Source organism: Liolophura sinensis, chromosome 12 (assembly GCF_032854445.1).
Source record: "Liolophura sinensis isolate JHLJ2023 chromosome 12, CUHK_Ljap_v2, whole genome shotgun sequence".
Taxonomy (NCBI): domain Eukaryota; kingdom Metazoa; phylum Mollusca; class Polyplacophora; order Chitonida; family Chitonidae; genus Liolophura; species Liolophura sinensis.
Genome location: NC_088306.1, coordinates 25,188,951 through 25,206,111, shown reverse-complemented (window position 1 = coordinate 25,206,111; position 17,161 = coordinate 25,188,951). Strand labels below are relative to the sequence as shown.

General features: G+C 41.7%; 1 protein-coding gene across 6 annotated transcripts in view; it reads right to left on the bottom strand.

The window, feature by feature from the left end:
* Positions 1 to 2,179: 2,179 nt before the first annotated feature.
* The window catches only part of LOC135479670 (uncharacterized), a 65,568-nt gene continuing 50,586 nt past the window's right edge, over positions 2,180 to 17,161 (bottom strand). For 5 of the 6 annotated variants that reach the window (XM_064759565.1, XM_064759566.1, XM_064759570.1 and 2 more), the window contains 4 exons: positions 13,311 to 13,435; positions 7,575 to 7,652; positions 4,412 to 4,558; positions 2,180 to 3,919 (listed from right to left, as the gene is read on the bottom strand). In XM_064759565.1, the coding sequence (XP_064615635.1) occupies positions 4,464 to 4,558; positions 7,575 to 7,652; positions 13,311 to 13,435 (298 nt within the window). In that variant the 3' untranslated portion in view covers positions 2,180 to 3,919; positions 4,412 to 4,463. Of the gene's footprint in view, positions 3,920 to 4,411; positions 4,559 to 7,574; positions 7,653 to 13,310; positions 13,436 to 13,464; positions 13,706 to 17,161 lie in introns of those variants that run through there. The other variant, XM_064759571.1, reaches the window with a different exon arrangement.

Sequence of the window (17,161 nt, the reverse complement as noted above, 5' to 3'; positions counted from 1 at the left end):
TGGTTTGCACTATCTGGCGTTTATCGAAGTCGATTTGTCATGCATGAAGTGTGTGTGAATCTGTGTGCTAGTTCGTCAGTAACTTACCAATGGTTGGCTGTTTACAACGGACACGAATGGTTTCCCCCACCCAGAAAAATTCAAGTCATTGTATTAGCGACAATATCGTGCGTGTGGCGTGAAACAAAATCTCATAAATAAATAAACGCCTCATAATGGAGCCTTGGCGCCTGCAGTATATTGCGATACAACATTTCGCCTAGTGTCATTTTACCTGTGAATGGCTAAAGTCCTGTGTCTTCGACATGGCTTTCCACTGGGACAACAGTTTACATATAATAACATAGTCGATACCGGAACGGCAACCCCTTTACAATAAGACCAAAATAAAGTTGGTGTCGACGTGAAACCCCTACACTCAAAACATTAATCTGTTAATCTGCTGTTTGAGCGATGCTAGAATTTATTGTGCTATTTTTGCTGCAGATTTTTCTGTTAAATATAACACACGTATGCTATTAATTCAACATAAAGATTTCATTAGACAACGGGATATTATATTTAATATGACACAATATTATGATATAATAACAGAATGCATTCTGGCATCACTCAGAGAAAAGCTTCCCTGTTAAAATCAACAAGCTAATTTTTGGAGTTTAACAAAACAAGGTAGTTCAGAGAAATTACATGTATATCCTTTGCTACTCTAAACGTATTCTTGGAGCAAAATTGTTCTCGAAATTCACGTGAGTGGCCGCACAATAGATCTCCGCACAAGATATTATCAAGATCAGGCAATATTGGCAGCAGCTTTCGTGGGCAAACCAACGACCAGTCAGAACCTCGGAAATCGTTATACATGCATAAAATATTCACTGATCCAGATGGTTTTCGATTGTGCCCAAGATGTTACACAAAATAAGACTGCGCTCAATATTTTATCATAATCTCGTAATAACTGACATTTATTTATTTATTTGACTGGTGTTTTACGTCCTACTCAAGAATAGTGACCGCCGTCGTATAAGTGAAATATTCGTGAGTACGGCGTTAAACACCAATGAAATAAATAAATAAATAACTTACATTTATCTGATCGGTTAATTGAGAAATTGTTGTCAATGTCATATTCAAGATTTTTTTCTCTAAAATGTACTACTATAGCGGTCCGATTTACGGTCGTTTTATATCACAGTCCGAAAGATAAACCCAGTGACTACTGGAATGCCCACCGCTTTCGACGCACAGATATGCACACCATACTGGGGAAAGAAAGACAAATACGAACGTTAAGCCATGGACACACTACACGGAATTAACTGCTTGCGAAATAAGGTGACAATATTCGCAGAATAGTTGCAAACACACTAGGCGGATTTTTCCGTTGATCATGGTTATTATGTTATGTCATGTGACCTAGTCAACCATGTGACACAAACAAAATTTCGCAGTTGAACACAATTCCGTGTTGCTTAATTGGTCAGCTCGATGGTTTCGATGGTCGAAATTCGCTGGAGGGAACACACTGCGCGGACAGAGGCGGCGTATTTCTTCGCTAGTATCGGACATGTTTGATACAAGCTAATTTCATGGCCGACAAGATCGACTACGAAATACGACGTCGCCGGCGCGGACACTCTTGGTGGATTTTTTAGAAATTTACAAAGTACGCCTGTACGAACGAATGAGCCCCCGGCCTTAGGCTGAAAACGGTCACACGAGTGTCGTCGATCGGTTAGTATCAGCAAGCCTCCACGAACAGCGAGTTCGGTGAAATCCACTAATTCGAGATAGTAGACAGGTATCTTAACCACACGACCCTGATAACAAAAATATAATATGACCTTTTCTTGTCAGTTTTTTTTCTTATTTAACCCTTTGTCCAAGATCAGCTGAGCATTGATGGAAACGGAGTGGGCGTACTGTATCTTCTTAGATAAGTTCAGAGATGGCTTCGTAAAGCGTGACTTCGAAGATTACGCTGTGTGATAGTCGAGACTTCCAGGCAGCTCGGAAAGCTTACCGTCTAACGTGCACCTGACATGCAAAAAGCCAATGATAATATTCACTGTTAGAGAGGAAACTGTCCAAAGACAGTCGCCAGAGGTACAGTGTGTGTGAACTACCAATTTTTAAAGCATGCATACTAAATGAAATTAAAACAAACTTCTTGGCATCGTATAGATTAGTCACTTATAATCAATGATCTTTGATTCCCGACAGACCGGGATTACATTACACACCTTGTCGGACTATACAGTCTTAGCAGCACGCAATGAGAGGTCAAACTATATGGTACATTTGATACAACGTTAGACCTGTGCAGATGATACTGCACAACATAGAGACAATCTTCTATACACGTACTCTTGTGTGGAATTCTATACGCTGACCCTCCTAGCGTGGAATATTAAGTTTCTTTTGTCTACACAAGAACAGTAGTTGTGGAGAAATGTATAAGTTATTATACCCTGGTGTTTGTCATTATAAAGCCAGTCCGCTTTTCATCTGAAAGCGCCATGGCGTATTTACAATCCTTCTGAAGATATATTAATCCACGGGTATTCCGTTCAGCTTTTCTTGGTTATCTCACAAATATTAACAACACGATTGATGACCCCACACATACAACAGTGATGTCACCAGAACATCATGAGCACATAATCCGCTGACGTCACTTGGAGTTCGTTCTGTCATGGCTCCAGTGAAACATTGGCCTATCAGCAAGATGACGTGTCAAGTGACAACAAAGCCAATGACAGATTTTGCAAGCAATCTGGACTTGTCCTTACATTTCCTCACACACGCATGGACAACAATGGACAGCACAATTGACGTTTGCTAGAAGCAAAACGCACATTTATAACCACTGCCGGAAGAGTTTAAAGATTTAATTGCAGCTAAATGCACCGGTTATTCTTTCTTCACACTATTTTGCCCAGAAAGACCTTCGCTTGGTTAAGAGCCCAGGACGAAATCCATGATACTCTAGTGCTTGATATTCATACTAACAACAGGTAAGGAAACATTCAAGAGAGAAAATGAACAGCAATTGTTTTGCTACCGATCAATGTGCGCAATATCCTCGTCCAATGTTCTTTTGACATTATCCACAAGAGGGTAAATATTTGTGCTGTTCACGTTGTTGTTGTTCTTTAAATCAAGATCCGTCGTTTTACAGCAGCCCTTCCAAGAGTCTGAACCAACCGTACAGTTTTTCAGATCCAAAGAGAAAGACAAGGGCGTGTGTTCTGATATCATTTTCCCTGCGCACTCTGAAGAATCGTTTAATTTCAAAAATCGTTCGGACGAATTCAACAACTCAGGCAGCACTACATGACTTCCATTCTCCTTAGTGAAGGAAGTCTTGTCGAGTTCCTCCGTCTTGCATTTCCTATCGGAATGGTGCGTGGTTCCCGTGGAGAAAGGACTTTTTAAAACACAGGACATAAAGGACGACTCAAGAACATGTTTGTGTCCTATGGGAGTTGTTGTACCGTAATTACACGGCGAACTGAGATCAGAAAGCGTCCTAGAAATTTCTCGCGGGGGTAATCCACGAGGGTAGTCCTCGTCCGCATCTAAAATCCGTCTCCGAACTTTCGATTTAACCACAGTGGTTCCGTCTCCGGTTCCGGACGCAGTTTTCAAGGCGGAACGTTTTCCCTTGAGTGAACTGGTTTTGTGCGACACAAAGATGTGCACATCCGCCAGGCGGATAACTTCGACAGTCTGTGATTCCTTCACACCCGCACATAATGGCGTACTTATACTGGAGGCGTGAATGATCTCCTCCTCCAGAGTGTTCCGGGACAGAGAGTAGATCCGAATCAAAGGCCCGAGCTCCCGTAAAAACGCACCTCTGGTCATATGGTATTCGTCCAGTATATGAGCCAGAATAACGTAGTTATCCTCACTGCGAAGACAAAAACGTACAGTGTGATTAATTTTCGTAATTACTTATTTGTTTGGCGTTAATGCCAACGTTTCACTGGTTTTTCGGAGGGGTATAAAGTGATTCCTTAAAGGCAAGCATGCCGAAGTTTTACAAAACAGAAAAGTAGCAAGTCACATACTTTACATTGCATGTACTGTACACTATCTTACTTCAACAGCGTTTAATTCAGAAAGGAACTATGCGGCACAGTCTCGCTCAAATGAGATTACAAAACTAACACTGGATATCTCCTCCTTGTTAAATGACAGCGGTCAATTTTACATATGTATGGTTTCGGAGAATGTCCCTTGAGGGACACCTGATACCTTTCCTGGCGTAAAGTCGTAAAATGGCACAGAGATTTCCTGTGTAGTGGAATTCGAACTCCTGAACTCATCAATGACATGTATCTAGTAAGCTACTTAAACTTGTCTACCTATCCCTCTACTATTAAGTGAATGGTTAGTTTACCTATTTGCCTCAGGAACCTTTAGTCTGTAAGGACACCAACTGCTGGACATCGCTACAGTCGAACAAAGCATTCTACGTCATCTTCGTCGTCGTCGTAATCGGATGGTAAATTTGAGAAGAGATGATGATCAACGTCATTTTCTTTCTCTGGAATAAAGAAAACATGCATGTTAGAAAATCATAATAGCCAATTTGCTGCACAGTTTCAGCATTTGAACTATGTCAAACCCCAATCATTCTTCAGCAATATGGTAGCTCCGGTAAAGATTAAACTATACTTTAACGTCTATAATTATGAGAACAGTATCCTCCACGTCTACTGTGGATTTACCGTCAGATAAGGCTCACTGCGGCCTGTTGCACCACATTCCACTGATACTTTATCCGTATTTTATCTCCATGCGCAATACCAAAAATTCTTCAAATAATCGGGTTAGTCAGATAAATGAAACTCCCACGTAGGTATCATGAAACAAAACAGATTCGATGGAATTTGAACAGAATTTGATTGGTTTTATGGTGGTTAACTCTGATAAATTATGTCACACAAAAGACGAATATTGGGGACGAATATATTATGGGAAAATTATCTCAGCGCTAGTATTCATAGATCGCTTATGTAGTGGTATAAAATGTACATACGCGTAATTTGCGTACGAAAATTCAATGTAATGCAGCTATCTCATTTTTCTTTTGCGCCCTGAACATTCGTCTGAGAGTGGCGTCGAATACCAGGGAACAGGAAACGAGAACCAAATTACGATTTATGTATTTTGCATAGCTCTTCCTGCAAAACGGACGACACTGACTCACGATCCACAGATTAACTAGCTACGTCAGCCGTTAGCCGGTAATGTGTCACGTGACCTGGCAAGCGGCCAAGGCTCGGACGACAGCTATTACCCTCGAGTTAAATTGGATCCTTGGTTATTGCGCGTCAGACGCGTGTAAATGCCAATAATTCAATAGTGCCGTGTCGCCGACAGAACAGGAGAGGCACAGGGCGTTCCATATAGCGGAATAGGAGATTAATATCATGTAGGCCGATGGACTGCGGCCAATATTTCATCAGTGAATGACTTTGCTGTCGGCGGACACCTAATAAAAACACAAGGCGTTTAGGACCTCAGTCAACAGCGGGAATACAACGCACGTAGCTTAGAAGAGGCCGACAGGAAATCTCTTTTTTCAAGAAACGCTGAGAGTTCGATTCTAGCTTTCTTTCATAGGCCTCAGTCGACCAGTGGGAACACAATGCGCTTTACGTTGGAGGCCCAAAGGAAGTCTCTGGTTTCAGTCAGGTTTTGATTCGAGCCCAGCTTTCTTGCAGGGGCTTGTGCACTTAAAGGTATCTGGGAAAGATTGCCAGGGTGACAGCAGAAATGGTTTCACCACACGTGATGTGCAGATAAAAAAATCTAGACAAAGCGGAAAACACTAATGCAAGGAAATTTAGGTGGTCATGACAGACAATCCTCTATCAGTCTTCAGCCATTATGTAACGTGTCAGGTCAACAGTCACAAGACAAATTTCTGGAGCTCGGCATATGCAAAAGTCAACCCAACTTAACTGGTCTTCCGAAGTTGGATCCTGACTCTGATGGCCATGCGACTTTCGAATGAACCGGCATACATGTCACGGCCAGCTTACAACTCCCGTTATTTCGTTTACGGCCCGACGCAACGGTAGGGTCGAGCTCAGGTGGGTCTTAAGTTCCCGAATATGCCGGCCTCTAAACAATGTTTCAGGGCAATTCACCAAAAAATTAAGAAATCAAGACATCCTCATGCGCAAAATAGTGGGTCGACAGTGTCCAACGATGGCAGAAAAACACACAGAAAGTTCTAGCGAGTAGGCGCGTGAATTTAATCAAAATTTAATCCAAATCGTGTATCTACGCCTAATTCTCAGTCTACATCGTTCTTCCTTTATTCCGTATCTACGTACATAAAATTACCCATCAACTTCCAGACAGCGAATGAGAATTACATGTCCAGAAAATTGATAGTCTGTGCGCTTTTAAGCGGAGTCTCATTCGTGACACCCGATCTTCACATGTGCATCCTACAGACTCAGCTCAAATCTAACATTTTCGGAAAGTTGAAAATATAACTTCGTTGAATCTAGACGTGAATCAATTTCAAGAAAAGTATATCCTCTTACAGACATAACAGGAAATTGATCTCTACCAACCAGTTCTCGCACTGCAATATTTTGATAAGTGACATTTCATGAAAGATGTTCAAACGTGATACAGTTATTCCGGTTTTATTAATATATAACACAAGAAAAGCATTAAATGGATTTTGTATTCCTTCTGCACGAGGAAAGGCAAAATAGAGTATTGCTGTATGCATTTTGTGTCCTATTACCGTGGCTATCACTACAGTTCTGGGCGACGTGATGGATTGGATTTTTTTTATCTCCATTTTGCCAATATTAGACGAACGAGGACTATGGAAGCTGTCTCCCTGGTTAGGACAATCGATACGATGATTTTTTTTTTTTTTTTTTTTTGATTAGTGTTTTTACGCCGTACTCAAGAATATTTCACTTATACGACGGCGGCCAGCATTATGGTGGGTGGAAACCGGGCACAGCCCGGGGGAAACCCACGACCATCCGCAGGTTGCTGGCAGACCTTCCCACTTACGGCCTGAGAGGAAGCCAGCATGAGCTGGACTTGAACTCACAGCGACCGCATTGGTGAGAGGCTCCCGGGTCATTACGCTGCGCTAGCGCGCTAACCGACTGAGCCACGGAGGCCCCTCGATACGATGACGTCAGTCTACAGATTACGTCTCTGACGTAGCAAACCACACGCTTTGTGACGACAAAAGACGACACAATGACGTCAGCAGGACTTAGTGGAAAGAATGTTACTTTTGGAATAGTACAGAGAAATTGTGTAAAAAATAATTTTAAGGTTTACATATCCAGGAAGAATAATTTACCCAAAAATAACCACTTTTAATGTTAGGCAACGGAAACGGGATCCTTCCGGCTCATTATGTACCCCTGCTATGGAAACGTGTGGCTGGGGTGAGAAACGTGAGGCTGGGTGAGTTTAGTTAAATTGCTAGCTGTACGTGGAGTCTCAACGGAACACGATAACGGTTCATCGGCGATACTGTTATTGCTCCGTTACATATTGATCCTTACCAATCAGTGACGAGCCGTAGAAATTCCAAGGCACCTCGTCCTGAGGCGATGCATAGCCGTTTATATCCGCGAGGTAGCCTAATCAAAAAGAAGGGTAGAAAAAACATAGGTCAGTAAAATGTAGCATAGATAATGTCATTAATGATGTAGGTGAGAGAGAGAATGTGGTTGTGGCACAGTGGGCTGTGGTATGTTAGCAACGCTCTGTATATCGATTTGCAGAACAGATCTACATATAACTCGGAGACAGAACAGCCGTTGGCAAAGACCAAATTGTTAACCCCCCCCACCCCCACCCCCCAAAAAAAACAATGTGGTTGTAAACAATGTCACACAAGGTCAGAATGCCTGCATGCTCGCGTGGAGAACACATAGACCCAACGCTGTAAATGAACGTACAGGATGTTGAATTCTCTGAAAGGACGAATTCGGTACATAATTAAAAGCAAATCCAGACATATGAACTCAAAAGTGTCAATGGAATGAAGTACAAGGGTGATTGTTTACGACTGCATTGATTTTCAACATTATATCGTATACTGATAGTGCTGCCTCACTAAAGCATGGTGTCAAATATCCTCTGGACACCGAAGATATACAGTTATGTGCTGAAACAGAATCGTCTTTGAAGATCGGTTAATCAATAAATGCGCCTTGCCTGACATCAATGACAACAAACAATGAAAACTTACGTCACCACAAGCGATTGACGCAACGTGTGACCGCTTTGTGAAATGTGCTCCTGTACATTCTTTCGATAGCTCAATTCTCAAAACAGGAGCCTTACATACAGTGTAGTGTTTGGTATTTCAGCTTCGGGAATAAATCTCGGCTAACTGAGCTTTAAACAGCCATGTGACTCTCGCAAAAATGTAAAAAAAAAAAAAAACCATCAGAAATAAACATAAAAAAGCAAGATACATCCATATGCTAAAGGCATTACAAAAGAGCCTTGAAAAAAGGACAAATACGAACTAATACGCTTATGTGATAGGCTTATGTGGAATGTACTAGCGCCGAGGAATTAGGACATTTGCGACAAAGTGGAGACGCCTGTTCAATGAATTATCCCTTAATGCGGTTCAGAGGCGGATGTTTATATCACAATCAATCACGGAGATATACATTTTAAAAAGGAATTGTTTGACATTCAAATAATACTAACACGCGGCGTGTCGAAACTTTGAGATACTTTTCAGAAGCCTTTCAGATCGAATTAATGTTACACATCTTACGTTCAGGGTATAGCATTGTGAATAACTGGAATAAAAGCCTGTTTTCTATTGAGGCCGCGTTAATATAATACAGGGGGACGGGCGCCATAAGTATTGACAGTTCAGACAAGAGCGATGAGTACAGGGGACATTATATCGAGTGCAACTCGGTGACAATAACAGTTAAAACACGGATATAAACAGCTTAGGAAAAGGAGTTCTTAGAATTGAGAGCCTGGCTTTGGAGTCCGCAGGTGTCGGGAATTAAGCGGGGCAATAAGAAATCGTATAGCAAACAGGTTTTCATACGGGTGCGATGAACCCTAGAAAGAATCTGACTACGACATTTCCTCTCGAATGAGCGCAAACTCGTACATTGTATCAGTACTGACAACACCTCGTATCCTGTTTGGGTGCACAATCGAATTCGACTACCGGTATATACTGACAGCAGGGCATCAGACACCGGCTGTGTGTTTTTATCTATAGGGAACCGTTCGTGGAGAGACGGATATGACCTACAAATCTTTAACTATATCCGTGTGTAGGTAACATACTTGTGTGGCAGAACTGTAAACAAATGAAATACAGACAAATCCGTGAGGCGAAGCGAGTTATGGACAATAGACGGTATTGCGAAAAGAACACGTGGTCACCCAATACTCCGTCAAATATACAGCCATTTGCACGTATTTACCTGAACCCACGGCTTTGATCGCTGTTTAACGTAATATTCTAAAATTTTCCACTTACAAAATGGCAACCAGTTTTATGGCTGGAGCTAGATGTGAACCACCGACCTTTGGTGAGTTACTTTTGAACATGCCCGTGTGTGGTTTTTGTCGTATCGGTGAGATTCAACTGGTCTCTAGCAAAGTTAATGTATACATCCAGACGAGAAAACATGATCTACTGCTTCCTGCATGCCACCCAAGAACAGTTCAAGTCTGGGGAACTGCGAAAATCAGGACTGAACCCACACCATCAACTAGCAACAGTAAGGCAACCACCCAAACCACGCCGCTGCCACCCGCATCCGCTTTTATTATATTTTTACTTCATTTATTTGATTAGTGTTTCCCCCCACACTCAAGAATATTTCCCTTATATGTCGGCGACCAGAATTATGGTGGGAGGGAACTGGACAGAGCCCGGGGGAAACCTATGACCATTTGGTTGCTGAAAGACCTTCCCACGCACAGCCGGGAAGCAAGCCAGCATGAGCTTACAGCGACCAGACTGGTGAGCGGTTCGCTGGTGTGCTAATTCCCTCGGCCACGGAGGCCCTGCTTTTATTATATAAGTCGTAACCGTAATGCTTAACCAGCGGCAGTAAGCACGCATCTTATCGACAAGGAGTGAATGGAATCATGTCAAAATTCGAAACAGCCATCACAGGTTGGTTCGTGCTGAATGTTAAATTCTAGAGATTGGAGTTGGATTCGATCTCCAAACCTCACTGTTGTAATGCAGTAGTGAACCGTCGCGGGGGAGCGATGTATTGACCAGAATGCGGCACTGCTGATTCAAGATAAATATCCATAGAAAAGGTAAACAACTGTAACTAATGGGCATACGTCGTGAGATCATAAATGTGTGCTTATATACAGTTAAGTTTTCAGCCCGTTCAGATTACAGTTCAATGAGACATGTATCGAGTTATTCTTCGATTGTATGAAACAAAGACCCAGAAATAATACCGATATCCAGAAATAATGTCGATATCAACAAATGATATCAATACCCAGCAATAATATCAATATCCAGAAATAACATCGATATCCAAAAATAATATCAATAAATAATGTTTAAACAACCAGAAATAATGTCCAGATGCATAGCACGTTCCTTCAAGGCCAAATTTTCTGTACTAGGTTTTTGTATGGCAATATTCTAACGTAGGTTATTGCTCCGAAAGTTAGTAATATAGGCTTATGTTTCTCACTAGCATTGCTCGTTATCTCCAACGAATCGAATGACGCATGCATATGCGCAGGTCAAGATGTAGATAAAAAAACCCTTCCACGGTTCTTAACAATGCGACATGACGCGCTTGTTTGTCATTCCAAGTAAACGGTTTGTAGTGAAAGTCGCACACGTAAATATATACACAGCAGTCTGGTGGCGCCAAACGTGATAAAATGGATAACGATCTGCTTTTGTTTTTGGATTTGAACAAAACTGTTATCGATCCATGATTTTAGCTTTTTAAGAAAGGTTTACAACATAAATATGTGAGGGACAACATAATGGGTTTCGAAAAATAAAGCAAACAATCGTCACTCGACGAAATAAATCATCGCCTGAAAATCGCTTGTAATTCGTGACAATGTGGAACCATTTGAAAAAATGGGAACGATCGGCTTTTTAAAAATGAAGGTGGAACATTTGTTTCTAGTCTGTGTTTCTCCCGATGTATATGTTCTGATATAACTCACACTCAAGTGTTTTGGTTTCGAGTTACTTCTCTAGCAAATAATGAGCCAATCGATTTGTCATGAGCACAGCTGTTATTACCACCAACTCATATTACTGTACAAGTATATGACGTCATTTTGTATCCAACGGACAACAGGTATGCAATCTTGAAAATCTGGACACTCCTACTTCAGTGTCAGTGGACGATATATTAGCCTCTTCACCTAATATGACACTTTATATGCCAAATGTGTGATGTTCTCTATAACTACACCGTTATTTATTTATTTGATTTATTCGACTGGTGTTGTACGCCGTACTCAAGAATATTTCTTTTATACGACGGCAGCCAGCATTATGGTGGGAGGAAACCGGGTGGAGCCGAGAGGAAACCCACGACCATTCGCAGGTTGCTGCCAGACCTTAGCACTTATTACACCATTATTAAGTAGTTGCCAAAGTGACGTTAGACGGAATCATTCACTCATTCAATCCGGTGAATAATTTTGCCTAGATCTCTAGAATAGTACCTTTTCGGAGCTTTCAAATTTTCACTCAGAAAACATGGAGATATCTGCACAAAGGTGGTGAGACGGTGGATACGGGATACCTGGACCAAATTGATCAATAACATCTGAATGTCAGATTTGACGCTATAGCTGTAACGGTCCCGACTACACATGGGAAAAGAATACAGCACAGAAATATATCATCCGTTTTCAAAAATAATGGATTTGCCAAGCGACAAGACTGTCCGTCTGGATCTGGGTGATATTGATCGACGTCTCGCGAGAGTTTGGCTGTCGGCGTGCGTATAGGACAAACAAGCACACCACGGCGTCTGTACCAAAGTAGTCGACATTTTACAAAGTGATTTCCGCTTTAAACAAAATGAAAATCCTCAGGAAATGGCGTTTCCCTAAACTACTCGTGGGACCTACACCACACAAAACATATTTGTCACTTTTTGTTACGTGTTATTTAACGCACTGGGAACTAGTTTGTGCCTTACCTCCTCAACACCTGTCCAGGTATGTGACAGCTTATGTGGATTGAGGCTGACCCAAATTAAGCTTGCGGTGATTCAACCATGTGACCCTATACGTCATGAGCACGTGGTGTACAAGACCGCTTTACGTAGAAGCAATGTTCTTCCATAAGCAAAACTAAACCCTTGCAGGATTTGTTAACTAACATAATTTGGTTTCACATTCAAGGCCTTGATTCTTAGCAAAAGTAACATTTGAGCCTACGGCGCTATACAGTCACGAAAATAACAACAGGCTGGTTCCTAAAACGTTAGATGGAGGGGCCTCCGTGGCTCAGTCGGTTAGCGCGCTAGCGCAGCGTAATGACCCAGGAGCCTCTCACCAGTGCGATCGCTGTGAGATCAAGTCCATCTCATGCTGGCTTCCTCTCCGGCCGTATGTGTCACCCAACGAAACAATGGGAGGAAGAGGGAATTTTAAAAAAAAATCCTAACCAGAGCCCGGATTGAATCCACACCTTGTGTACCTCGTAGTAAGAGTTTCGAAGAACCTTAATTTAGTCACTGAACCACATGTCGATCCCATTTCTCAAAGCTGAACACAAGTTAGATTTAAGAGTGACCCTTTGGTACGTCATCGCTGCTATTAAACTGGTCGCAAGTTACGTCACGGCTGTGTTCGCCAGTAGTCTTCCATCTATCCACAGAGGTGGTCGACGCGATATCAAGTCCAGCTGATGCTGGCTCCTTCTTCGGTCGCACGCCGGAAAGTGTTCCAGCCACCTGCGGATGGTCTTTCGTGTCCCCGAGATTCGTCCCGGTTTCCTCCCACCATAACGTTAGTTGCCGTGGGAATAAGCGAAATATTCTTGAGTACGGGTAAGATACCAAACAAATACACAAATAAGTCCCTTAAACCCTACGTTCACTTCTGCTCCGCCTACACGACCCTGTCTGATACGTTCTACTAATAGAACGACAATTCTTTGGAGACGTCACCTCTTAGCGATAACACTATAGACTACACTACACGGTGAGCAAGCCATCGTCTTTAATAAATGGGAACTGGTCAAGCAAAGCTAGAAAACCCAAACTACTAGACGTCACGTGACTTACCAGTGATTAAGGCGAGCATCTCTGGAGAAATGGCTTCGTGGGTGTCAAGCAACGGATCAGCGCCGTAGGAGAGTAGGAGCCGGACTACGTCGGCGTTATCGTTCTTCACAGGGTACTGTATAGGCCTGGAATGTAACAAAGATGCTGCTTAGACGTGATATGTAACAAATGATACTGTATAGGCCTGGAATGTAACAAAGGATACTGTATAAAGACTGGAACGTAACAAAGGATACTGTATAAGACTGGAATGTAATAAATGATACTGTATAGGCCTGGAATGTAACAAATGATACTGTATAGGCCTGGAATGTAACAAATGATACTGTATAGGCCTGGAATGTGAAAAAGGGTACCGTATAGGCATGAAATGTTATAAAGGGTACTGTATAGGCCTGAATGTAACAAAGGATGCTGCTTATGCGTGATATGTAACAAAACATACTGTATAGGCCAGGAATGTAACAAATGATACTGTATGTGACCAAGGGTACTGTATTGGCCCTGAAATGTGATAAATGGTACTGTATTGGCCTGAAATGTGACAAATGGTACTGTACAGTTCACAGTAGCTGCAGTTAGGTGTGATAATGTAATTTTATTTATTTACTTATTTATTTATTCATTTGACTGTTTTTAAGCGCTAAAAATTTTTCCTTATAGGATATCGGTTTTATGGGTGGGACGTGCGGCGGGGTATATAAACCACCGACTTCTGGCAAGTACTGACAAACTCCGCCACGGCTGATGTACAGATATGTACCCGATACTAGATGAAAACAAACTGGGCATGCAATGAGAGCAGGGGATATATCAATCCTACCGATATAATCTCTAGCAATGCAAGTATTAATTAAACTGCTACGACCGTAGAATCAGTTTCTACTGGGAATGGGTTACATTACAAAAACTCTGTCCGACTGACAGAACACCGTTTTCTGTGTTTAGACAGACTTATTTATTTGATTAGTGTCTTACATCGTACATAAGAAAATTGTCACTTATATGACAGCGCAAGCATTATGGTGGGAGGAAACCAGACAGAACCCGGGCAAATACATGACAATCCCACGTACGACCGGAGAAGAAGCCAGCATGACCTGGACTTGAACTCACCTCGGCCGCATTGGCTTCTGGGTCATTGCCAATGGTGGCATGCTAACCCCCTCAGTCAAGGAGAGCCCTTGACAGATTAGATTAGGTTAGTATTACAATCACACAATACATTTATGAAAGATTTGTTACATTACTCCAGCAGAATACTTTTCTTGGCGTAATGCGTTGTTGGTAACATAATATTATTTTGGAGTAAAAGAATCTATATTCTAAGTGAAAAACTCTTGAGTACGGCATTGAACAACAATGAAATACATGTAAATAAGCAGATCACAATCTATACTGTACCATAACTCTAAAAAAATAATATTATTCGTTACATTTAATGTACCAGTTTTTACAGTGTATTAGGCTCACACTACGTTTATCGATTTAAAGTTTAATGTGTTTTTTCTTTGATATGTGTTTTACGCCGTACTCAAGAATATTTCACTTATACGCCAGCGTTATGGTGGGAGGGAAAGGGGTAGAGGCCGGGGTAAACCCAGGATCATCCGCAGGTTGCGGGCAACAAAGCTGATACATGGTCGGCAGCGTTAACAAACTAATCACTCTCCACTAAAAATGAAGAAGCTGTATCACTAGCACGTGATGTGAGCTATTTCTGTGCTTATTTATTCAATTGGCATTTAGCACTGACTGTGTGGATAAATGACAAGTGTGGATATTTATATTCCTTATTTTTTTTTCACTCCCGGTCACTGTATTAATAGTTGATGTTTTTGAAATTTGAAGCCCTGACATTTTAAATTCACTTGGACTTGGACTGTTACACAAGTTACGGGTCATCTTCCGGTATACCTCGTGCCGCTGTCAGACATGTACACAGCCTTGGGGGGACTTGCGCATTGTGAAGAGTCGATTTTCAACTCAAACACTGGGGTATCGATAAGGTCACTGTCGTCTGTAAATACCGACAGAAACGATCCGGAAGGGATATGAGGTAGACGATCGAATTTCGTGGTTTCGCGTTTTTTCTCCCTTGCCCTTCTCTCTCTTACGTAGGACTCTGTCCATCAATACAAGCCACTGACGCGCTTATCTGCGCTGCTTGCTCAGCACGTCATACAGCCAATACCTACTTCAGTCCCAACAGTCTCGATAACGACATTTACGTATTCCGCATTGAAATGCCGAAAATAGCGCAATACTATGCTGTTGTGTAACCTTCCAAAAACCCGCCTACATACTCTCGTCACGCCCGATGAATCAAGCTAAACTAGATTCAGATAAAAGTCCTACAGCGAAAAAATTTGCATATTTTTTTCGGAAGAATAGAGATATAGCGTCTATAATATCGGAAGCAATGTAGTATCATATCTCATGACATTCTGGATCAGCCAAACACGGCATTACGACGACGCATCATGCGTGGGAAGGTCTGTCACACAACCTGTGGATGGTCGTGGCTTTCCCCCTGCTCTGTCCACTTTCCTCCCACCATAATGCCGGCTGCCCTCGTATAGGTGAAATATTACGGGGTAAAAACACAAATCAAATAAATAAACCATATCATACGACACTCAATATCCATAAACAAGGCTACATAACAGTACACTGATATGTTTAATCTTTGTTTTACGCAAAACCCATTGCCTTATTTCTGTTGTCGCAATTACAAGTACGCTGTGTATACATACGCTTAAAATAGTTTTTAAAATGACACTATTCATTACAACGCATAAAGACTGTACATATACGTTATGATAATCAGAAATATAAGTAGGCGTTATAATATATGCATATACATCAGTGAATAATAACGGAAGATATAGCCGAAGCCGACTCGTCCAATATATTATGCTCCTATTTATACATATAGATCAGTGCGTATTTATTGCCGAGATATTTAAATCTCCGCAAGCACGATCATCTCTTGTCTTACAGCTGATAAATTTACGGGTGCTTTATTTTTAGACAACGTTCATGCGCTTCGTTACGTGACTGCTCCTTGAGTTGGACGGCTGCCAAAATTTCAGTCAGTGACGAACGAACTCGGCACGAGGGGCAGCTCAGATCATGACGTGAATAAAACAAAGGTTCCGCACGAGACTTCGTTCATCGCTATGGCAACGTTAAGTCATCTGACGTAGGTAACCACGATCTCCGTGCCCTAGATCAAATATAACATCGAAAATGACTTTTCCTGCTATTTTTTTCTTACGACTAAGCAAGCGGTACACGAATATTCCTTTGGGACAAACTTATACAAGCACGCATGCTGCAAGGACAGCAAACTGTGTTGTCAAGTTACATTGTGACAATAGAAAAGCGAAGCGTGTAGTAGATAACAGAAATCTACTCTCTTTCCATGCAGGAACTGGAATGCGGTTTATTGGCTGTGGTTGTATAGGCGTGAAGTCGACATAATTTTGGCTGAGCATTGACATCAGCCTGATAATGCCGCGGGAGGGCGAATAAATAACCGTTGATGGTGAACTGCCGGTAGCAAAAGGGGGGACCTGTGTCTTCGATCTGGACTCTGGAACATAGCCTCATTAGAGACACCTTATACAAGGAAACGTAAAAGGAAACGTCTAATGAGTGTATTTCGACAACGCAACTCTTTGAAAATCAATTAATATGGGGATATTACAATAAAGGAACTGATAATTTTTTTATCAGTGATTTTTCTTCGATAATATGTTCTTGCCACGATATGGTTGAAATGCTGTCAATCTGATATTAAACCACAATCATTCACTCAATCATGTATTCATATTCTGACCCCCGAT